This window comes from Pan troglodytes, chromosome 6 (assembly GCF_028858775.2).
Source record: "Pan troglodytes isolate AG18354 chromosome 6, NHGRI_mPanTro3-v2.0_pri, whole genome shotgun sequence".
NCBI lineage: Eukaryota > Metazoa > Chordata > Mammalia > Primates > Hominidae > Pan > Pan troglodytes.
Window position 1 is genome coordinate 8,141,681 of NC_072404.2, and position 24,214 is coordinate 8,165,894.

Genomic DNA, 24,214 nt, shown 5'->3' on the forward strand with positions numbered 1-24,214 from the left:
TCTCTGCCATTATTCCTCACCACACAGCTTTCATTCTTCACAACCTTGCGAGACACCACGACCATTCCCATTTGACAGACAAGCACACAAGGCTCGGGTGGGACGTGTCTGGCCCAAGATCACACCGCTGGGAAGCTGCAGAATCCCATGTGAACCCCAGACTCCAACTCTCATCTGACTCTCGCCCCTGCAGGCCTCGACTCCGCACAGGCCCCAGGGCCCAGCAGCAGGAAGTCACGGTGCTGGCGCAAAAGGCCCCGGGTCTCAGAGAACATCCACGCCTCCTCAGGACAAAGGGCTCCTCTGGGAAAAGGCACAAACGCTGCCTGCACCGTGTGCTTCCCAGAACAGAAACGGGAGGGCACCGCCGCCAGGATGGGGCAGCCCAGGCGCTGCCGCTCGCCACCTTGGCTGGCTCAACTTCCCAGCAGCATCCAGCAAAGCCGTCAGTAGTCCTCGTGGTGCCAGCTCGAGTGCCTGATGGGCCCTCGCACAGGTCTCCGGGGGACAGAGGTAAGGGATAGAGGACCGAGGCCCTAAACAGCTGAGAACCCACGTGGTTGGCCGCAGTCCCATCCCAGCCCTGCTGGCTGCCAGGTCGAGGCTGGAGCCCCAGATGGGCTCCCGTGGGGCGAAGTCAGAAGTCAGAGGTGCTCGAGGCTGCCCCATCAGATGGCTCCTGGGAGCGTGCACACCGCGGTCTGTGCGCACAGAAGACCCCAGACGGTGCCAGGCACCCTGCACACATGCCTCTGGCTGAGACTACAGCACCTGCTAGCATGCCCCTGGCATTCCCAGTCGAATCTCCTTTTCTTCCATGTATACGTATTCCTCATGAAGTTACATAAACAAAGTGTACATAGTCATACTACAAGGCTTGTTATGGCAAGCAGCCACCCCCAACTCCACTCTGCATCTCCTGGCCCAGTTCCCAGCCTCAGAAGCAAACACTCTTAAGTTATTTGAGTCAATTATGTTGAAACGGACCTCCCTTCCTCTAGACGATAGGCTTTCATTGCCACTTTCCTAATTCTTCAGTTTGGGGCATTACCTGTGACTTCTCAGGATGGAAGAGGAGGCCATGGCTCTTTGCTCCCACCACCCCTCTGCCGCCCCGCAGGTACCACCATCACCACAGCTCTAGCTGCCCCGCGTCTGGCTGAGCCCCGCGTCTAGCTGAGCACACAACTGGGTGCTCAACCACTCACACTGAGGCCACAAAGGAAACCATGGCGACTTCCAACTCCTTCCTACTTTGTGCTTCCCCTCAAGCTAACAGGAGAAGGGGTTTTTCACTTGCTTAGCTGTCTGTTTATCGCTCATTCCACCCTGGCTCTTTAAACTGTTCAAATCTCCTCTGGAGATGTCCATGCGCACCCGGCATCGGGCTGCCTGGCAATCTCGTCTTTGGGGAGACTTTCTCGGCACCACTTCCTGCTCTGAGGACTGAGCACCGTCTGCCGGGGCACAGGCATTGTCTCCGGCTGCTGCTCCCCCAGTGATAGATATCCTGCTCCCTGCGTTCCAATCCTTCCTCGGTCATCAGTCTCTCTCTCTCTTCCTTGGTACAATGCACCCTCCAGTAGCTTTCTGAAAAAAGATTTGAGGGAGATAATTTGTTTTTAAGATAGGGTCTCACTCTGCCACCCAGGCTGGGGTGCACTGGTATGGTCATAGCTCACTGTGGCCTCCACCTCGTGGGCTCAGGCGATCCTCCTGCCTCAGCCCTCCGCACCCTGAGTACCTAGGACTACAAGCAGGCCAGCACACCCAGCTGCTGCTGCTGTTGTTGCTGTTGTTGGACAGATGGGGTCTCACTCTCCTATACCATTACCCATAATGGTCTCCAACTCCTGCGCTCAACTGATCCTCCCACCTCAGCCGCTGAAAGTGCTGGGATTACAGGTATGAAGCACCGTGCCTGGCCAGGAAGACTGACTTTTTTAAAGACTCGGCAAATCTCCATTGTGCCTTTAGTCTGCTCACTCATGCGACTGTTAGTTTCACTGGGTATAGAATCAAAGGCTGAAAATTATTTTCCTGCAACTCTAGACCACATTGCTTTACTGTGCACTAAATTCCAATGCTGCTGTTTAGAAGCACAAAGCCATCCTGATTCCCGCTTCGTATGTAACCTATTCTCATCCTTCTGAAAGTGTGTAGGATGATGTCTTTACCCTAATATTTGGAGTCCAGCAACATGCCATGGCAATGGTCTTTGATCACAGACGTTCGTCCACTGGACTGGGTACTTGGTGGCTCCTTCAGTCTAGAAGAGGATGACGCTCAAGAGAGGGTTTTTGAATTGTTGCATTACGCTGTCCTCCCTGCCGTTTCTTTGCTGTACTTGTTGAATATGGTCCACAGAACCCGATCCTCAGAGTGTATTCCGTTTCTCCTGTTTGATCTTTTTTTTCTTTCCAGATTTCCTTAAATTTTCCAACACTTACGCTGATTTTTTCCCCATATCTGTTCACGTAGTTTTAACTTCCCAGAACTCTTCTTGTTCACCGAATGTGCTTCTTCCAGAGGACATTTTTCTTGTTTCATTATCTTCTCTTGTTAAAATAACCACTTTTATCTCACTGAGGATGCTTATGAGAGGTTTCTTCCTGGAAGTTTTATCCTTGCATAATTTCCATTTCCTCTACACTGTTTTTCTGTTTGCTTGGTCTATACCTTTTACATCAGAGACTCCTTCAGATGTCTAGGAGGCTCTGAATGAGCGACTGTGATGGCCACCTGTAAGTTTCGCGGCAAGAGAGTTGTGAGGTGGCGACTTCAGTGCCTTTCTGTCCTCCCTCTGGATGGTCTCAGTCCCCACAGGAGGCCCTTCTACTCTTGCTTAGTGGACAATGCTCCACCAGCCCAGACTCAATGCTGAGTGGGGACAAAGCTGGTCATGTCGGTGGTCACACAGAGTTCACTTACCGTAGTCCATAAGGCACCCAGTCCCGAAAAGCACCAAGTGCACGACCATCGGCTTTACCGCCTGCTCAGCACGCCTGATGCCCGCCCCAGCTGCACTGGGCTGAGCAAGGACCAGGGCCTCTGAGCAGCCGGCTCACAACACACTCTTATGTCCTCGTGTGGCCACTCTGGAAGTAAGCAGTCACAGCTCCCAAGCGTGGTCAAAACTCTGCAGCACAGATCAAGCTAGCTCTCAGCTTTCCCCACTCCCAAATTAGCATTTGGTTTTCTCAAGTCAGCTAAGTCCATCACCAACTCTCCAATATACATTCCAGCTTCTGAAATAGGAATGCTATGACTTTACTTTCTCCTTATTCACGTGAACCTTTGCCAAAAAAAAAAAAAAAAAAAAAAAAAAACCCCACCACTCTTTTCACTGCAGTGTGAGGTTTCAGAAAGAAAAAGGTAGGTGTATGTATTCAATCTACCATCCTCTCCATCCCCCAAACTGGTCCTAGAAAAACTCTGGCAACATACTATTCTATTTTACCAGTAAGCCACATTCCTCAGGCTTGTTGAATGACTGCCAAAGTAGGAGCCATGTGCAGCCCAACAGAGCTCAGGCATTCCCACCACAGAAGGGGTGGGGCTCATCCTCCTCCTGAAGCCCTGGTCCCTTCCGTCCAGGCCATCCCACACAATCACCCAGGAAGTTTCGTAAGCATGCAAAATAAACCCAAAGACAGGAAATAAAGATTAAAAACAGATGGAAAAACTACAACGGTGAGAAATCAACCAAGTCAAAAATCAGTTACTTTAAAAGGCTAATAAAGTTGCAAACATCTGAAGATATTAAGAGAGAAGAGAAAAGGCACAAATAACCAAAATCAGGCAGGAAAAAGGGACTATCATCAGCCATCCTGTCTGCATTGTACATTTTTTTAAATTAAATACGAGTCTAAGGATGAGTCTGGGTGCGGTGGCTCACACCTGTAATCTCAGCACTTTGGGAGGCCAAGGTGAGCGGATCACTTGAGATTGGGAGTTCGAGACCAGCCTGGCCAACATGCCAAAACCTCGTCACTACTGAAAATACAAAAATTAGCTGGGCATGGTGGCACATGCCTGTAATCCCAGCTACTAGGGAGGCCGAGGCAGGAAAATCACTGGAACCTGGGAGGCGGAGGTTTCAGTGAACCGAGATGCCGCCACTGCACTCCAGACTGGGTGAAGAGTCAGACTCCGTCTCCAGGAAAAAAATAAATACATAAAAGAGTGAAATATTGAACATTTTCCCCCAGATCAAAAATAAGAACAAGCTATCTGCTACCACCACTGCTATTTCACGTCGTACCAGAGGTCCCGGCCAATGTAACAATGCGATAAAAAAGAAACAAAAGGTATAAAGCTCAAGAGAAAGGAGTAAAATTGTCTTTATTTGCAAATAGCACTATTTTTACACAAAAAAGCCTAAGGAATCTTAAAAAAAAAAAAACTTACTGGCACTAAGACTGAATTCAGCAAAGTCACAGGACACTGTCAAAACACTAAAACTATACTGTCTCTATACACGAGAATCCAGCAAAGTCACAGGACACTGTCAACATAGTAAACTATACTGTGTCTGTATACTAGAATCCAGCAAAGTCACAGGAGACTGTCAACATACTAAACTATACTGTCTCTATACACGAGAACCCAGCAAAGTCACAGGACACTGTCAACATACTAAACTATACTGTGTCTATACAATAACAGCAAATATTGGAAAGGTGACATTCTTCAAAATTCTACTCAAATTATCATCAACAATACAAAATTCTTAGGATTAAATTTATTAAAAGATAGGCAAGATCTCCTTTAAAAAACAAACGCTAGTAATCACTGTTTGCTTGGTGAGCTGTGTGGCCAGGGTTGTGAAATCAAAAGAGACACCCGGCCTTCTCCAGGTGAACTATGAATCGCTAATATGTTATTAAAGGACGTATTTCGGAAATGGTGCGCTTCAGTGGAAATCCCTGGAGATCTGTCAATGCCTTCACATTCCATAATATGTTTTAATGTCAGGAGAAACACAGACCAAAATGCTTATGAAATAGTCTGGTCAAGTTTTTCTGTATCCAAGTCCTTCAAGTGCTCTCCCTGATATCAGGCAGTAACAACACAGTGTTACAGCCACAATTTCAATGACCTAAAATGATTAGCCACATTACTTCTTTAATTTGAATCTGGCACTTTCTAGGCCACTGGTTCTCAAGTGGCCTAGTGCTATGCATTCATGTATAGCAGACGTATTCATGAGGTTTTATGAAATTAAAAATGGTTCACTCTATCTCAGACTTACCCAATCTCTTCATTTGATATGCTTTGGTATATTCCGGGAATATTTTGTCTCAACATTATACATCTCGAGACTGTTTTCTTCATAAAAATTATGTTCACCCATTTCAATGAATCAGATGTTAACATCCACTGACTTCTTTGAAACAGGCTGAATCATTACCCTTAGTAATATTTTGTCTAATTTTTTAATCGCCTTTTTATCTTTGTTTTGGATGCCACAGAAACAACCCAATTTCCACATTAGTTGCATTATTATTAAAACCACATCAGACATTTCATGTTTGAAAATTATATAAAACCTCATCAGGCATTTCACACTTAAAAATTATCAGTAAGAAATTAACCGTTGCCATCAAGTCTTTGTCATCTGTGAAAAGTTTCTGCTCGACTCTGAAAACGCCTGCCTGAAAGCTCGGGATAAACTCACAGGCCAGAGTTTGCATCTTCAACAAGAAGGGCGGTCTCAGTGGCTCTGGAGAAGGACTGCAGCCGACATCGCCACGACTGAGACCTGTGGGGACAGGCTCTGGAGGCAACAGCAACACTTACACCACTTTCAAACACACCAGGAGGTTGAGTCCACATTTCCAAATTCACTTTAGGCAAGAAGCAATGGTTTCATGAGTTTATAAACCCTAGATCTAACAGGATAAGAATTAACTACACAGAACTAAATGAACTGAAGAGGCAAGTTTTATTGAGGTTATTTGTGGATGTTGGTTTTATATTTTATTTTCTGGATACAAGGGGAAGTGATTGCGCTTTCTTCTTAAGCTATTTAACCTACAACAATTTGTTGAACTCAGCTTTGATAAAAATGAAATATTTTCAATGACCTCTGACCTTCACTGGTATCCCGGAATTCAGAAACTCTTACTGAGTCTCCTTAATTTTCATAGCAGTAGGTTCAATAAGAACCTTTCCTCCTTTTTAACGTGATAGAATTGGACAAACCGTACAACCAGCGCCTTACCTGCGTGTCATCTGAGAACAATGCTCATTCAATAAAGCATGACAAACCACTCTGAAGGGTCAAAGATGGCTGTGCGCATGCAGCCAAAAGCAACAAAACTCTCCCATCTTCCAGATGGTTAAGACCACTTGCTGGAAAGACAGGAACCTCAGGATATTGGGAGGACCTCAAGAATAGGGGAATTCACCCAAATGTACAGGTAGAAAACATAAATTAATTTATGTTTTCTTCAGGAAGAAAACATAAAATAAATTTGCAACCATGAAATGGAACAGTTCTTAAAACACAGAAATTAGGCTGGGCACGATGGCTCACACCTGTAATCCCAGGACTCTGGGAGGCCAAGGCAGGCGGATCACCTGAGGTCAGAAGTTCGAGACAAGCCTGGCCAACATGGGGAAACCCTGTCTCTACTAAAAATACAAAAATTAGCCGGGTGTGGTGGCAGGCACCTGTAATCCCAGCTACCTGGGAGGCTGAGGCAGGAGAATCACCTGAACCCAGGAGATGGAGGTTGCAGTGAGCTGAGATCACGTCACTGCACTTCAGCCTAGGCGACACAGAGGGAGTCTCAAAAAAAAAAAAAAAAAAAGAAAGAAAAGAAAAACTACTATCACAAATGAAAAAATTGATGAATTGGATTTCATCAAAATCAAAAATTTTTACTCATCCAAAACACCATTAAGATCTCAGTAAAAATGTTAGAGTAAAAGCCTATGGAAGTTCACTCCACCATAAAAGCAACAGAAGAGTGACTAAAACCGTCAGAATCAGCTTTTTGAACTCTGAAAACTAACCAAAGGCTTACAGCAATCCGGGAACCTTTGGTCAAGAAAATCAGGTGGCTCTCAAGAAGAGTGCGCCTGGGGCATTTTAACTCACCCTGGTCCCAGCCCCCACACCACAACTCCATGGTGGCCTTGAAAAATCAGTCTAGACTGGGCACGGTGGCTCACGCCTGTAATCCCAGCACTTTGGGAGGCCGAGGCACGTGGACCACAAGGTCAGGAGTTTGAGACCAGCCTGACCAACATGGTAAAACCCCGTCTCTACTAAAAATATAAAAATTAGCCGGGCGTGGTGGCGCATGCCTGTAATCCCAGCCACTCGGGAGGCTGAGGCAGGACAATCACTTGAACCCGGGAGGCAGAGGTTGCAGTGAGCCAAGATCGCGCCATTGCACTCCAGCCTGGGCGACAACAGCGAGACTCTGTCTCAAAAAAAAAAAAAGAAAAATCGCAGTCTAAAAAGAAAACAAGAAAAATTTTTTTTCTAAAAAAAAAAGAAAAAAAGAAAATCCCCAGGATAGAGGGAACAGAATGGGGCTGGCATCTCTCAAAATACCATTCCCAAAGAAGAGTTATTACTTGACCCATTTGGATCACTTACTACCTTAAGATCCCAATTAAAAGTCCTGTCTTAGGCCAGGCATGGTGGCTCATGCCTGTAATCCCAGCACTTTGGGAGGCTAAGGCGGGTGGATCACCTGAGGTCAGGAGTTTGAGACCAGCCTGGCCAACATGGTGAAACCTCATGCCTACTAAAAATACAAAAAATTAGCTGGGCGTGGTGGCAGGCACCTGTAATCCCAGCTACTCGGGAGGCTGAGGCAAGAGAATCGCTTGAACCTGGGAGGCGGAGGTCGCAGTGAGCCAAGATCATGCCACTGCACTCCAGACTGGGCAACAAGAGCAAAACTCCGTCTCAAAAAAAAAAAAAAGAAAGAAAGTCCTGTCTTGATTTCACCTCCCCTAATCTCTCCCAGGTCAAAAACTTGGTCGGGGAATGAGTCTGTCAACCACTTCAACATCACAAATGCTTGAGTGACAGCAGTGGCAAACAAAAGACTCGCCAAAACGCTGACACAGAAAAGCTAAGAAATGAGCTGTCCATGGGGACTGTGATTCTAAGGGGCCATGTCCATGCGTGTTGCGCACAGGCTCGGAAAGGCCTGTGAAGGCCCTGGGTTCTCCCTCCTGCTCACCTTGAAGCTCTGAGCAAGCAGGAAATGAGGGCAAAAGCAGAGTGGCCACCACCTGGCCCAGGGTGCACCGGAGCCCCTCATCAAGGACTCACCAGTTCCAGGTATCTCAGGAAATCTCTGGCTAATATTCATTCTGAGACTGGCCTTTGCTTAAGACCGAGTATCTAGCCTAAAGCATGCCGACCTTCCAGACAAGCATTAGAGGCAAACAAAAAACTGTCCACAGATCAGAGACTTGATGGCCATGGTTAATTTACGACTGAGAGTTTTCAAATGTGAAACGTCTAGTGAGGTTTTGTAATAAAAATAGTGCAACTGTCAAGGAAACTGGGCTTGTTTCTGTAGCATCTGAAACAAAGTAAAATGCCAATGAGAAAATTAGACAAAATATCTCTGGGGATAATAATTGTTGTCAGATTGTTCATTGCTAACGTATAATATTAAACATTATCTTATATTAAGTATAATATTAAATATTGATCTTGTATCCTGCAACTCTGTTGAACTTGTTTATTAGCTCTAATAATTTTGTAAATGTGTATTCTTTCAGTTTTTTAATGTATAAAATCATATCTTCTGCAAATAGAGACAGTTTTCTTCTTCCTTTCCAACCTGGATGTCTTCTATTTCCTCTCCTTGCATAAACGTCCTGGGTAGAGCCTCCAGCACAATGCTGAAGAGAAGTGGAGAAAGCACGTATCCTGTCTTCATTTTTCTTCTCTCTCTGCTTTATTCCCCTTACCGGAGAATCCTGACGGACCTATCTTCAGGTTTGCTGATTCTTTCTTCTGCTGCTCAAATATGCTGGTGAGCTTATCTAGCAAATTTTCATTTCAGTTGCTGTACTTTTCATCTGTAGAATTTCTATGTGGTTTCTCTTTATAGTTTCTTTTTATTGATATTCTGCTTCTACTGATTGCTTTCTCCACCATGTATAAATTATACTTTCTTGCTTCTTGCATGTCTTCCGAATTTTGCGGCAACTCTGGAATCAGATTCTCTGCCCTTGCCAGGGCTGGCTGCTGGTGCTGCCAGCTGTAGTTGTTTTTTACTTGTTTCATGACTTTTCTAAACTAATTCTGTAATGTTTGTGTCTCTGTTCTATGCGGCCACTGACGTTTCCACTCAGTTTCACATTAGCCATGAGAAATACAAATTAAAAAGCACATAAGATTTAAAAAATGCTAAATATCACTAATTATCAGGGAAATGCAAATCAAAACCACAATGAGATACCACCTTACTCCTGCCAGAATGGCCATAATTTAAAAATCAAAAAATAACAGATGTTGGCGTGGATGTGGTGGAAAAGGGAACACTTTTACACTGCTCGTGGGAATGGAAACTAGGACAATCACTACAGAAAACAGTACAGAGATTCCTTCGAGAACTGAAAGTAGAGCTACCGTTTGAGACAGCAATCCTACAGAGGAAAAGAAGTCATTCTACGAAAAAGACACGTGCACACGCATGTTCACAGCAGCACAATTTGCAACTGCAAAGATACAGAACCATGCTAAATGCCCATCAACCAAGTGGATAAAGAAAATGTGATCTCTCTATATATATCATAGAATACTACTCAGCCATAAAAAGGAATGAAATAATGGCATTTGCAGCAACCTGGATGGAGGTGGAGACCATTCTTCTAGTGAAGAAACTCAGGAATGGAAAAACCAGACATCTCACGTACTCACTTATAAGTGGGAGCTAAGCTATGAGGACACAAAGGTGTAAGAGGGATATAATGGACTCTGGGGACAGTGAACACTGCTCAGGTGACAGGTGCACCAAAATCTCAGAAACCACAACTAAAGAGCTTTTCCATGCAATCAAACACCACGTTCCCCAAAAACTATTGAAATAAAAAATAAAATCCCATTAAAAAAATAAACTCCTACTGATATAAACAATGAAGATTATAAAATGTAACTGGAAATAACTTTTTGTCCCACAATAAGTCATTGTTTAAATTATGGTATATCCATCCAATGAAAAATCATGCAGTCATTAAAAAAAAAAAATCCACTTTAAGATACCACTCCACACCCACGAGGCTAACCATGAGAAAAAAGACATCATAATAAGGGTTAAAAATTCAGAGAAACCGGAATCTTCATATACTGCTGGTGGGAATGTAAAATGGTGTAGTTACTATGGAAAATAGTTTGGCAATTCCTAAAAAAGAAAGAGCTACCATGTAACCCAGTGTTTCCACTCAAGAGAAGTGGGGAAAAAAAGGTCTCATACAAACATCTGTACTTGAATGTTCCTAATAGCCAGAAAGTGAAACAACCCAAATGTCTACAGCTGATGAATGGGTCACTGAAATGAGCTCTGATGACACAATGGGGTATGACCACGTGCCATGTGGCGGAAGGGAGCGCTGATCCGCGCCACAGGGTAGACGCCCCTTGAGAACGTGCTGAGAGGAAGGCGCCAGCACAGAGACCACCTATGGTGCGATTCCACTGATACACAACGTCCAGAACAGGTAAACCTAGAGACAAAGAGCAGAGGAGTGGCTGCCAGGGGCTGGGGAAAGGAGAACAGGGAACTTCGGCCAACTGGGCTTCCTTTGGGGACCATGACAATGTTCTGGAATTAGACAGTCGGTATGAGTGTACAACCTTACAAATATACTAAAAACCACCAAATTAAACACTTTAAAACAGACAAGCGGCAGGGCATGGTGGCTCACGCTTATAATCCCAGCCCTTTGAGAGGCCAGTGTGGGAGAACCACTTGAGGTCACAAGTTCAAGTCCAGTCTGGACAACATAGCGAGACCCTATCTCTACAAAAAAGAAAAAATTAGTCAGGTGTGGTGGCTCACACCTGTATTCCCAGCTACTCAGGAAGCTGGATCACTTGAGCCCAGGAGTTAGAGGCTGCTGTGAGCTATGATCGCGCCACTGCATCCTGGCCTGGGTGACAGAGCAAGACTCTGCCTCAAAAAAAAAAAAAAAAAGAACAACAGTCAGTCTTACAGTAGTAGTCATGTATATTTTAATAATTTAAAAACTAAAGAAAATGACAAGCCACAGACAGGGCAAAAATGTTGACAAGACATACACTGGATGAAAAACTTGTATCCAGAATAAAGAACTTGGAAAAATCAATAATAGAAAGAAAACAAACCAATACAATTTCCCAAAAGACTAAGAACAGACACTTCCCAAGGAACAGATACAAAGCTATGTTTATTGCGGCACTATTCACAATAGCAAAGACTTGGAACCAAACCAAATGTCCAACAATGATAGACTGGATTAAGAAAATGTGGCACATATACACCATGGAATACTATGCAGCCATAAAAAATGATGAGTTCATGTCCTTTGTAGGGACATGGATGAAGCTGGAAACTATCATTCTCAGCAAACTATCACAAGGACAAAAAACCAAATACCGCATGTTCTCACTCATAAGTGGGAACTGAACAATGAGAACACATGGACACAGGAAGGGGAACATCACACACCGGGGACTGTCGTGGGGTTGGGGGAGCGGGGAGGGATAGCATTAGGAGATATACCTAATGCTAAATGACGAGTTAATGGGTTCAGCACACCAACATGGCACATGTATACATATGTAACAAATCTGCATGTTGTGCACATGTACCCTAAAACTTAAAGTATAATAATAATAAAAAAATAAAAATAAAAATAAAAAACAAAGCTATTAAGCAAAAGAAAGCACTCAGCTGGGCACAGTGGCTCACCCCTGTAATCCTGGCACTTTGGGAGGCCGAGGCGGGTGGATCACGAGGTCAGGAAATCGAGACCATCCTGGCTAACACAGTGAAACCCTGTCTCTACTAAAAAAATACAAAAAATTAGCCAGGTGTGGTGGCGGGTGCCTGTAGTCTCAGCTACTTGGGAGGCTGAGGCAGGAGAATGGCGTGAATCCGGGAGGTGGAGCTTGCAGTGAGTGGAGATCGCGCCACTGCACTCCAGCCTGGGCAACAGAGCGAGACTCTGTCTCAAATAAAAATTTTAAAATAATAAAAAAAGAAAGGGCTCAACATATTCACTGACTAGGGAACTGGTCATTAGGGAACGTGAGTTAAAGCCAAAAGTTGGTAATGCCACACACCCGCTGGAATAAATAAAGGATGTTTTAAAAATAAACAGCCACACCAAATACTGGTGAAAATAAAATGCAAATGGAATCTCATACATTCCAGGTAGGAGCATAAAATCATACCACCACCTTGGAAGACAGTTTGGCAATTTCTTATGAAGTTATACACGTACTCATTAAAGGGCCCAGCAATTTGACTTCTGGGTGCTCACTGGAGAGAATGGAAACACAGGTGCACATGAGATGTGGATGTGAATTAACCACAGCTATACTCACAAGAGGCAGCTACTGGGAAACAACCCAAATGTCCTCGGACAGGAAACGGGGAAACAAACAAGCAGATTCGTACAAGTTAAAAATGAACCACTGGGCCGGGTGCGGTGGTTCACACCTGTAATCCCAGCACTTTGGGAGGCTGAGGCAGGCGGATCACCTGAAGTCAGAAGTTCAAGACCAGCCTGGCCAACATGGTGAAACCCCATCTCTACTAAAAATACAAAAATTAGCCAGGCGTGATAGCGCACGCCTGTAATCCCAGCTAGTCGGGAGGCTGAGGCAGGAGAATCACTCGAACCCAGGAGGCAGAGGTTTCAGTGAGCCAAGATCACACCATCCCACTCCAGCCTGGGAAACAAGAGTGAAACTCCATCTCAAAAAAATAAATAAATAATAAAAATAAAATATAATGTACCACTCATCTCCCCAAAACAGGGCTGAACCTCAAAAGCACTCTGTTGTCCAAAAGCAGGGCCAGGACAAGGGTGAAGCAAGAGAGATGCCGGCGTACAAACTTTCAGGAGGTGATCGCTCGGAGAATCTCACTCTCGGGCTGTGCAGTGTAGATCCCACTCTCTCGCCTCCCCCTAGTCCCAGCCCTGGGCAAAAGATGACAGCAATTTAAGAATAAACACAGTACAATTCCATTTATTTACAATTCAAGAACACACAAAACTAATTTATGGTAATAGAAATCAGAACAGTGCTTGTCTCCCGGGGGTAGGAATTGATTGAAGGGACGAGAAGGAACTTCCAGAGATAATGGAAACTTTCTGCAGCCTGACAGAGGCAGTGATGACACAGGTGGTACATTTTCAATACTCACTCAATTATATACATAAGATCTGTCCATTTCACTGTATGTAATTATTATCTTAAAAAAATGTTAAAGGAATAGATAGTTTCTTTTTTTAAAAGACCACATTGAATGCCACTGTCAAAGCAAGGGAACTGCATCTGGCAACACAAAGGCATTTTCTAAGCCACGTGCATGCTTCTAGATTTTTTTTTTTCCTTTTTTTAATGCTTCTAGATTTCTAAACAAGTTTCATGAGAGAGAGACCATTTTAATCCTGGGAAGCTAGTGTGACTGGGGATTGAGGTGGAAAAGGCAAGAACGTGACGGTCAGGGTGAGGAGAGAAAAAAATCGAAATAACAGGCGAGAATGCGTCCTCTACCTCCATTTGTCATCTAAGCCACCGGACTCACCCCCACCCCCAGCCTACCTGTTCAGGAGGCCCTTGGGCCACGGTGGGCAGCATTTTCAGAGCCCTTGACCCCAGTCGGTCCATTAGGGAGGGTGCCTGAGAGCCTGAAAGCTACCAGGGCAGACAGATGCGCCTGCGGGCAGGAAGCACTGTCATCTGAAACATCTGTCACAGAAAGCACTGTGCTAAGAATACAGCAGCTGACTTTAAGGGCAAAAATTGGAAACACTGACAACATCAATGAATGTTATCAGAAAAATGGGCAATCTTAAGTACTGTTAACAGAAGTATAATTTTGGAACGTAATTTGGCAAAAATTATTAAAGTGTTAAATATTCATACTCTATGTCTTAGTATTCCCATCAATAAAAAGAATCTTTCAGATACACTTAAAAAATATGTTTAATGAAATGGTATTCACTAAATCTGTGTGTTAATAGCAAAAAGAAAAAAAGAAAACATTGGCAACAACTGTAGTGTATGCTAATAAGGAAATAGTTAAAATATGTGCATTCTACGATGAAATAATGGCTACTAAAGAGTAAACACCAGACATTTCAAGTAACTCAATCCAAGGGAAAATAATATAACAATACAGGCCCTATGATGCCATTTGTTATGTACCTAAGACGTCCCTGCACATAAAAATTATGTAAGGACTTATAGCAAACTGCTAATGTTAACCTGGGATACAGCAGAATTTGAAAAAGCAGAGAAATCCAAGAAAGTTTCACTTTAATTCTGTACTGTTTGAGCTTTCTTTGTAGTGAGGATGGATTTACATTACACCTGTACAATATTTTTGAAGAGCATGTCACAGAGCTGTAGGATCACATGTGAGTCCAACTTGTGAGCCTCTTCTCACCTTGAGGGACTAAGTGCTAGGACAACAGTTCACTAAGTGTGGTCTGCAGACACCATTCTAGGCAGTCTTGTAACATCAAAACTATTTTCTTTTTCTTTCTTTTTTTTTTCTCTGAGACGGACTCTCGCTCTGTCCCCCAGGCTGGAGTGCAGTGGCACAATCTCGGCTCACTGCAAGCTCCACCTACCAGGTTCAAGTGATTCTCCTGCCTCAGCCTCCCCAGTAGCTGGGATTACAGGCATGTGCCACCACCACGCCCAGCGAATTTTTTATTTTTAGTAGAGACGAGGTTTCGCCATGTTGGCCAGGCTGATCTTGAACTCCCAACCTCAGGTGAGCTGCCCACCTTGGCCTCCCAAAGTGCTGGGACTACAGGCGTGAGTCACTGTGCCTGGCCATCAAAACTATTTTCATAATAATACTAAGTGGACCACTTGAGGTCAGGAGTTCAAGACCAGCCTGGCCAACATGGCAAAACCTTGTCTCTACCAAAAAATACAAAAATTAGCCGGGCATGGTGGCGCACACCTGTGGTCCCAGCTACTGGGGAGGCTGAGGTGGGAGAATCACTTGAATCTAGAAGGTTGAGGTTGCAGTGAACCAAGATCATGCCACTGTACTCAAGCCTGGGTGACAGAGCAAGACTCTGTCTCCAAAAAAACAAGGAATAATAATAATAAGCTATTATTTGCCTTTTTTCTTCTAACTGTGCTGACATTTGAACTGAAGATACAAAAGCACTGATGGGTATAACACGTTAGTGAAACAAACCAGGGGCACCACGTGGGGTCTCACTATGCTGCCCAGGCTGGACTGCAATGGCTACTGACAGGCACAATCACAGCTCCCAACAGCCACAAACTCCTGGGCCCAAGCCATCCTCCCACCTCAACTTTCCGAGCAGCTGGAACTACAGGAGTACTGGGCCCAGTTAAAATATTCACTTCGTTAAATCTTAACCCCTTGATAAGATCTCAACATTCTATGTGAAGAAATACAAAGCACACGTAAGACATTTCTGGTGCATACTAAAGTGCGATGGTTGGTCTTCCATGTTTGAGTTGTGAACTGAACTAGCCCTTTTTATGTAAAATATTTTACTTAAAAACTAACTGACCAACAATAGTTACTCAGGCTTGAGCATCTGGTAGACATTTTCTCAAAAACGAATTAAATAAACGTTATCATTTGAAAGAATACAACCATGAGTATTTGTTGACAATAATAAAACTCAAGCTGCCAAACACATATCTAAATTCTTAAAAATTTGTATTTACCACCACAAGCTTGATGGATTCCTAACGTTTAAAGACTTTTCAATAACTTGTGGTGATTAGCTTGTAATTTCTTTAATAAGGAATAATAAAAGACCTACATAATTCAGTGCGTCGATATTTTCAAATGAGCAATGTATGATGTTACATAACCATGCATGGATAAAGGTCCATTCAAAGTGCAAGAGACCAATGAATTTTAGTACAACAGTTTGAAAAGATTATTCCGTACCACAACTAACCTTCCAGAAACCACTACGTGTGGAACACTTTCTGTTAAGATGTCAACACCGCCCAAAGCCATCTAGACATTCAATGCAATCCCTATCAAGACCTAACTAAATATTTTGCAGACATAGGAAAATCTATCCTAAAATTCATATGGAATCTCAAGGGACCCAAAGGTCCCTCGCCAAAGCAATCTTGAAAAGTTAGAACAAAGTTGAAAGAGTCACACTTTAAGTCAAAACTTACTACAAAGCCACAGTAATGAAAGCAGTGTGGTGCTGACAGAATAACAGGCATATGGACCCATGAAATACAGTAGAGATCCCAGAAATAAACACTTTCGTATGCTCAAATAATTTTTGACAAAGGTGCCAAAACCATTCAATGAGGAATGGACAAGCTTTTCAACACATGGTGCTGGAAAACTGGTCTCCACATGCAGAACAATGAAGTTGGGCCCTTAAACCATACACAAAAAATTAACCCAAAACAAATCAAAGACCTAAATGTAAGACCTAAAACTATAAAACTCTTAGAAAAAAACAGGGGAGAAGGTTTATGACATGGGATTTGGCACAGATTTCTTGGATATGACATCAAAGGCACAGATAACAGCAAAAAAAAATAGACAAATGAAATCTTGGTAAATTTTTAAATTTTGTATATCAAAGGACACTATCAACAGACTGAAAACACAACCTATAGAATGGGAGAAAATGTTTGGAAACCGTATCTGTAAGAGAAAAATATTCAAAACATACAAGGGAACTCCTAAAACAACAATGAAAATAACGCGATTCAAGAACAGGCGAAGAACCTGCATAGACATTTTTCCAAAGAAGACACACAACTGGCCAAGGAGCACATGGAACGGTGCTCCACACCACTAATCATTAGGGAAACGCATATCAAAGCCAGAACAAGACACCACCTCACACTCATTAGGATGGCTACCACCAAAAAAAAAATCACATCACATGGTGATGATGTGGAGAAACTGGAACTCCTGTGCACTGCTGATGAGAACGTAAAATGGTACAGCCACTGTGGAAAGCAATGTAGTGGCTCCTAAAATAGTTAAAAGTTGAACCACAGGATCCAGCAGGTTGAAAGCAGGGGCTCTAAGAGATATCTGCACGTTCATGTTCAGAGCAGCTAAGAGATATCTGCACGCTCATGTTCAGAGCAGCATTATTCACAGTAGCTACAATGTGGAAGCAACCTAAGTGTCCATCAACAGGTGACTGGATAAGAAGAACGGATCGTCTATCCATACAACAGAATATTACTCAGCCTTAGAAAGAAAGGACATTTTGGCACATGCCACAACATGGATGATCCCTGAGGACATTATGTTAAGTGAAATAAGCCAGTCACATAAGGACAAATATTTCATGATTCTCCTTCTATGAGGTCCCTACTGTAGTAAAAAATCACAGAGGCAGGAAGCAGAATGGTGGGTCCCAGAGCCAACGGGGGAGCACAGGGAGCGAGCGTTTAATGGGTACAGAGTTTGGCTTTGGGAAGATAAAGTTTTGGAGGTGGATGGTGGTGATGGTTGCACAGCAATATGAATGTTCTTAAAACTACTGAACTGTACACTTAAAAACAGTTAACAATCAATTTTATTGTATATGTATTTGACCCAATACAACAAATCGGGGAAAAGAAAAGCATCCTCCTCAACCTGATGAACAGTATCTCGCAAGACCCTAAAACTAACCTCATGTTTCAGGAAAATCTAAATGCTTTCCCTCTAAGGCTGACAAGGCCAGGACAGCCATTCTCACCATGCCCAGGTAAAACTGCACTGGAGGTCCCAGTGAGTGCACTAAGGCAAGAAAAAATAAAAGAAATAAAAAGTAAATGGGGGGAAAGAAAACAAACTGAAAGCTAAATCTAAAATTTATCTGAAAATAAAAAAACTAAAATAGCCAAGACAATTCTTACAAAGAAAAAGCTGGAGGGCTTACTATGTTCTTTCAAAGAGTATTAGGAAGTGACAGTAATTACGACCTTACCATACTGGAGAAAGGACAGACACATGATTCAATGAAAGAAGACCTCGAGCAAAGGCCCATGAATGTATGGCTGACAGGCTTTCATCAGAGGCGCCAAGGAAATTCAAATGGGAAACAGACATACGTATTGTGGGGCAGGAACTCGACCCTCAACTGTGACCACACTACACACAAAAATTAACTCAAAATTAACAGTAAAGTTAAAGCTAGAAAGTTTCTAAAAGCTTGGGTTAGGCAGATACAAAAAACACAAACCATAAAGAAAATGAATTGATAAATCAGACTTAGCAAAATTAAAAGTTTTTACCCTTCAAAAGACACTAAGAAAATGAAAAGGAAGCCACGTACTGGGAGAAAATATTCACCATACATCTGACAAAAGACTCTGTCATGAATATATATAGTACTCTGCCAACTCAGAAGATGACAGTCCAATTAAAAAATGGGGAAAAGACTTTGAAAAGACACTTCACAAAAGAAGATATATGGCCGTCAAGTTAAGTACATGAGTAGATGTTCAACATCATTAGTCACCAGGGAAACAGGAACGAAGGCCACAAGGAAATACCGCACACACCCACCAGGATGGCTAAAGTGAAGGTGGCCAATGAATGCATTCGGGATGCGGGGCCAGCGGAATTCAATGAAAGAGCTCGGGATGTGGGGCCAGTGGAATTCTCACACACGGGTGGCCAGGGGACAGAATTAGGCAGCCACTTTGGCTCATCAGCTTTTTCTAAAATTAAAACATACCATATCACCCAGAGGCCCCACTCCTAGGTATTATCCCAAGAGACAGGAAAACATACATAAAGAGACTTGAATACAAATGTTCACAGAATCTTTATCTGCAAGAGCAAAAAACCGGATTAAAAATTATGGTATATCCATTCGATATAACAAGGACAACCGATACAAGCAACAAACGTGAATGAATGCTTTTCAGAAAACATTCTGCCAGTGAAATCACCAGACACAAATGACTGCATGACATATGATTCCATTCCCACATAATTCCAGACGAAACAAAACCACGGTGACAGCCAGACTGAAGGCAAGTACGCTGGGAGCCTGTTACCTCCACCTGCCACTAGGAAGTCGCAACAGGCAGCATGAGTCCAGACACAATAGCAAACAGCCCTCCTGGAAAAGTGGGATTTCTCAAAGAACAGGAACATGGCCCTTTGGAAATTTCTTGTTTATTTCACATAATGGTCATTTAGAGTTTGTTTTTACTTTTTTAATAATACAAATGTATCTAAAACTAGGGTGGAGGCTCACACCTGTAATCCCACCATTTTGGGAGGCTGAGGCAGGCGGATCACTTGAGCTCAGGAGTTCGAGACCAGTCTGGCCAACATGGTGAAACCCCGTCTCTACTAAAAATACAAAAATTAGCTGGGCGTGGTGGCAAGTGTCTGTAGTCCCACCTGCTCCAGAGGCTCAGGTGGGAGAATGGCTTGAGCCCAGGAGGCAGAGACTGCAGTAAGCCATGATTGTGCCACTACACTCCAGCCTGGGCCACAAAGCAAGACTCTGTCTCAAAAAAATTTAAAAAAATTAAGCCGGGTGCAGTGTCTCATGCCTGTAATCCCAGCACTTTGGGAGACCAAGACAGGCGGATCATAAGGTCAGGAGTTCGAGATCAGCCTGGCCAACATGGTGAAACTTCGTCTCTACTAAAAATACAAAAACTAGCCGGGCGCAGTGGCAGGCACCTGTAATCTCAGCTACTCGGGAGGCTGAAGCGGAAGAATTGCTTGAACCCGGGTGGCAGAGGTTGCAGTGAGCTGAGATCGCGTCACTGCACTCCAGCCTGGGTGACAGAGAGAGCCTCTGTCTCGATAAAAAAAAAAATACATAAAATAAAACTTAAAATTAAAAACTAAAATTAAATCAGGGTGGAGGTAGCACGTTAAATATAAAGCCATGGGGTTTTTTGGGTTTTTTTGTTTTTTTTTGAGATGGAGTTTTGTCCTGATTGCCCAGGCTGAAGTGTAATGGCATGATCTCGGCTCACTGCAATCTCTACCTCCTGGGTTCAAGCGATTCTCCTGCCTCAGCCTCCCAAGTCATTGGGATTACAGGCACATGCCACCACGCCCAGCTAATTTTTGTTATTTTTAGTAGAGACAGGGTTTCACCATGTTTGCCAGGCTGGTCTCGAACTTCTGACCTCAGGTGATCCACCCACCTCGGCCTCCCAAACTGATGGGATAACAGGCGTGAGCCACCACACCCGGCCAAATCTGCGTTTTAAGCTGACAGGGAAGACACACCAGCAGCTATGATCGTGCATGCCCCTCTTCCATCTTCCGAAAGACAAGAGCTCTGAGTATTGAAAAACAATTCAGGAAAACCATCAGCCACCTAAGCCGGTAGAGCAGCAAAGATGAGAATGAAAGTGTGACTATGCCCAGGCTCCTAGGGAACTGATTCTCCACAGAGTAAAGTTTTTAAAAAAATTCTAAGGAAGGGTGGGGAGAAGGGTGGTGTTTCTCCCCACCTCCCTCATGCTCCTAAACTAACGTCATGCCCCAAGGAAACGAGAGAAAAGGATGTCATTAATAAATTTATACCAAGTTTCTTTTCAATGGTGCTGAAAAGTATATGCAAATCCATCTGTAATTAGGTTTAAAATTCCATTTCATGGGATAATCAGACTTCAAAAAACTCAATTTTAGTTTTAATCAGATTTTAACAAGGATATTAAGTCCATTTCGTTTAGAAAAGGAAAAAACTGTGAATTTAACACAAAATGTATTCAAGCTTAGCCCTGGGAGATAATTAAATAAAATTAATTTGGCAAGGGTTGTCAGTAAATGGAAGTGCTCCAAACAGTGGTTCATGTTTTTGATGGAGACAAAAGCAACTCCTCACAGTACAAACAGACCCGGAGCTCAGCACTCGTGGAGGAGGGTGGAGCCTCTTCCCAGGGGCAGGGAGGCTGGAAACCCTAACCCAACCCTCAGTCAGAACAGGGACTCACACGCCCCACAGGAAGCCCAAACTGAGGCTGACAGGTGCAGGCTCACAAACCATCGGCCCAAGCCACGCCCCAGCATACTCACTTGCCCAAGCAACCGGGGTGAGACAAGGGCCACCCAGCTCCGACAGCCACACGTCCTGGAGAGAAAGCATCCCCACCCAGAGGACGGTCCTTGTGCTAGAACAGCAAGGCCCTCCAACTCTTGGTCCTCAAAGCCCTTCCCCGCCTCCGCCCCCAGCACCACATTGCTGTGCTGAGTTTCAGCACAGGGACCGTGCGTCCTGCTCTCTGCTGCATCTCCCAGCCAGTATACACCACGGTACGTCATAAGCCCTCAACAAATATTTGTTGAATGGAACAGACGTGATCACAATATGTGCTCCTGGGAACCCTCGGCTACCAGAAAAAAAGGCGAGACAGAAATGAGCACTTCTCAACCCTGGGAGCAAATTTATAAGGGTTTTATCCCTTCAAAATTATTACCAAGGGGTAACACGGCCGCGGGTAACTCCAGATTCCTCCGGAAAACCTCACTGTGCACTGCCAAGGCTCCAGCCAGAGCAGGTGCTGAGCCGCGATCCGGGAGACGCCAGTCTCACCCTAGGCTCTCTTCCACAACCACCCTCAGGCAAGGCCACACCGTCGCCCAACTGTCCCAAATCTGGAAAGGAAGAAACCACCATGATGCTGTGTGGGCAGCAAAAGGCTCTGCATGGGAAAGAAAAGCTGCAGGGAAAAGGCAGCAAGGCTCTGCATGGATTTTTTTTTTTTTTTTTTTTTTTTTTTTTTTTTTTTGAGACGGGTTCTTGCTCTATCACCTAGGCTGGAGTGCAGTGGCATGATCTCGGCTCACTGCAGCCTCGGCCTCCTGGGCTCAGGTGATCCTCCTGACTTGGCCTCTCGAGTTGTTGGGACCATGGGTGCGTGCCACCATGCCTGGCTAATTTTTTTTTTTTTGTATTTTTTTGTAGAGATGAGGTCTCACTATGTTGCCCAGGCTGGTCCTGAACTCCTGAGGTCAAGCAATCTGCCTACCACCTCAGCCTCCCAAAGTGCTGGGATTACAGGCGTGAGCCACTATGCCCAGCCTCTGCATGGATTTTTTAAACCAAAATTAAATAGCTAGCCCTGTATCCTCAGGTAGGAGTTAGCAGGCATGGCCTTCAGGCCAAACCTACTCCCACCCCAGCTGTCTTGAAAATAAAGTCTTACTGGAACACAGCCATATCCATTCATTTACGCACTGTCTACAGCAGCTTTTGCACTAAAATCAGTGACAGTCCTGTTTCATCCTGGGTCATCTCAGTTTTCACATGAAAGGTCCCACCTCCCAAGCAAAACTCCTCAGTCCCAGACAAGCCGTGAGGGCTAATCACCCTATTCTGGGCTAGAAAGGCAGAGCCAAGTAATTGTAACAGAGACCTTATGGCCCCCAAAGCTACAAAGTAAATATTTACTATTAATACCCAGCCCTTTACAGAAAAAACTTACCAGACTCTGCCCTAAATCCATCCCAACCTATCATAGGTACCCACTGTTTAGTTACAGAAACTCAAAGAAAACCTAGCATACTAAATGATGAAACAAGAGAAAGTACATTTTCTATTATTAAAAGTCTTTGGGCTGGACGCAGTGGCTCATGCTGATAATCCCAGCACTTTGGGAGGCCAAGGAAGGCAGATCACCTGAAGTTAGGAGTTCAAGGCCATCCTGGCCAACATGCCAAAACCCCATCTCTACTAAAAAAACAAATACAATAATACAAAAATTAGCCAGGCGTGGTGATGCGCACCTGTAGTCCCAGCTACTCAGGAGGCTGAGGCAGGAGAATCGCTTGAACCTGGGAGGCCGAGGTTGCAGCAAGCAGAGATCATGCCACTGCACTCCAGCCTGGGCAACACAGCAAGACTCTGTCTCAAAAAAAAAAAAAAAGTATTTGAATCTAAAGCTCAAGCTTAGAAAACTTACAGATAACTTAGCAGTGACCCCTACTGGGTTATCTATGCCACTTCAGCTAAGCTCTCGTAAACAATAAAAACACCTAAACTAAAAGAAATGCTTGTAATAGCTACCAATGACACTCTTTTCAACTCAGTCTACTAAAAATACCTACTTTTCTTATCCGAGTCAATAAAAAGTGAGCTTTGATTTAAAGGAACCTAGTTGATACCTGCATTTTGTAATTGCAATCCTAATAAAAGGCAAAATACTCCTGAGACCTAATTGCAGTAAACGCTAGCAATGCAGGAAAAGTAAAAACTAGAAAGAGCAAATGGGAATACCAAGAATTGTGTGTCAAAATGTCCTCCACATAGACTCGTAAATAATTCCTATCAGCTCAAAAGCAGACAAACAGCAGTGCTCTGAAAAATTACACGGGGTGGAAGCCTGCCCCTCCCTTGCTGTGGGAGGACTGTTTGATTCCATGAAACTGAAGAGTAGTTTGCACCTGATAAAAAATTAATTGCTAATCTTCTAACTCAGCCACCTCCGCGAACAAGATAGTATTGTGTTGCAGCCTCAGAAGTTAAACGCTTCCTCTCCCAAGTAATTACTGCTCTTACTCTACCTTGCAGAGAGCCTCCTCCCACTGAAAACCAAATCCCAGAACTGCCAGGAGGTGCTTGGCTCCCAGCAAAGGCAGGCAGGTCAGCCCTCCAGCAGGCTGGTAGGTCCTTCTTGCCAAAGTTCGGCTGGGAGCCATCAGGTCTGAAAGAGAAGCTATCAGCTGATGGGCTTCATGCCCGCACATGTGCTGAGTTCTGCTCAGGCTAAATGGATGGCAGCTCCCAACAGAATCCTTTCAGTGCCAGCATCGGGCTGATCAGCTCACAAAAATGCAGGATCCAGCTGCATGGCACCATGTGGCCAGCCAGATGGATGGAGGTTATTGAGGGCACAGCCCACCATGCTCCAGGATCAGCCAAGCATTCCAGCAACAGGGCCACAAATTCACTGGATGCCCTTGGGCCAGTCAGCCCCTCCCAGAACCCAGCTTAGTCCACAGGGTTCTGAGGAAGAACGAATGAGACGCTGATTATCAACAGGCTTTGT

At 44.1% G+C, this 24,214-nt stretch overlaps 1 protein-coding gene across 8 annotated transcripts in view; it reads right to left on the reverse strand.

Annotated features, from left to right (window-relative positions):
- The window catches only part of MAD1L1 (mitotic arrest deficient 1 like 1), a 432,704-nt gene that overhangs the window by 371,481 nt on the left and 37,009 nt on the right, over window positions 1-24,214 (reverse strand). The window contains exon 1 of one of the 8 annotated variants that reach the window (XM_054687325.2): window positions 1,052-1,173. The exons of the other annotated variants lie outside the window; for them this stretch is intronic. Within the exon in view, the coding sequence (XP_054543300.1) occupies window positions 1,052-1,083 (32 nt within the window). The 5' untranslated portion in view covers window positions 1,084-1,173. Of the gene's footprint in view, window positions 1-1,051; window positions 1,174-24,214 lie in introns of those variants that run through there. 8 annotated transcript variants of the gene reach the window in all.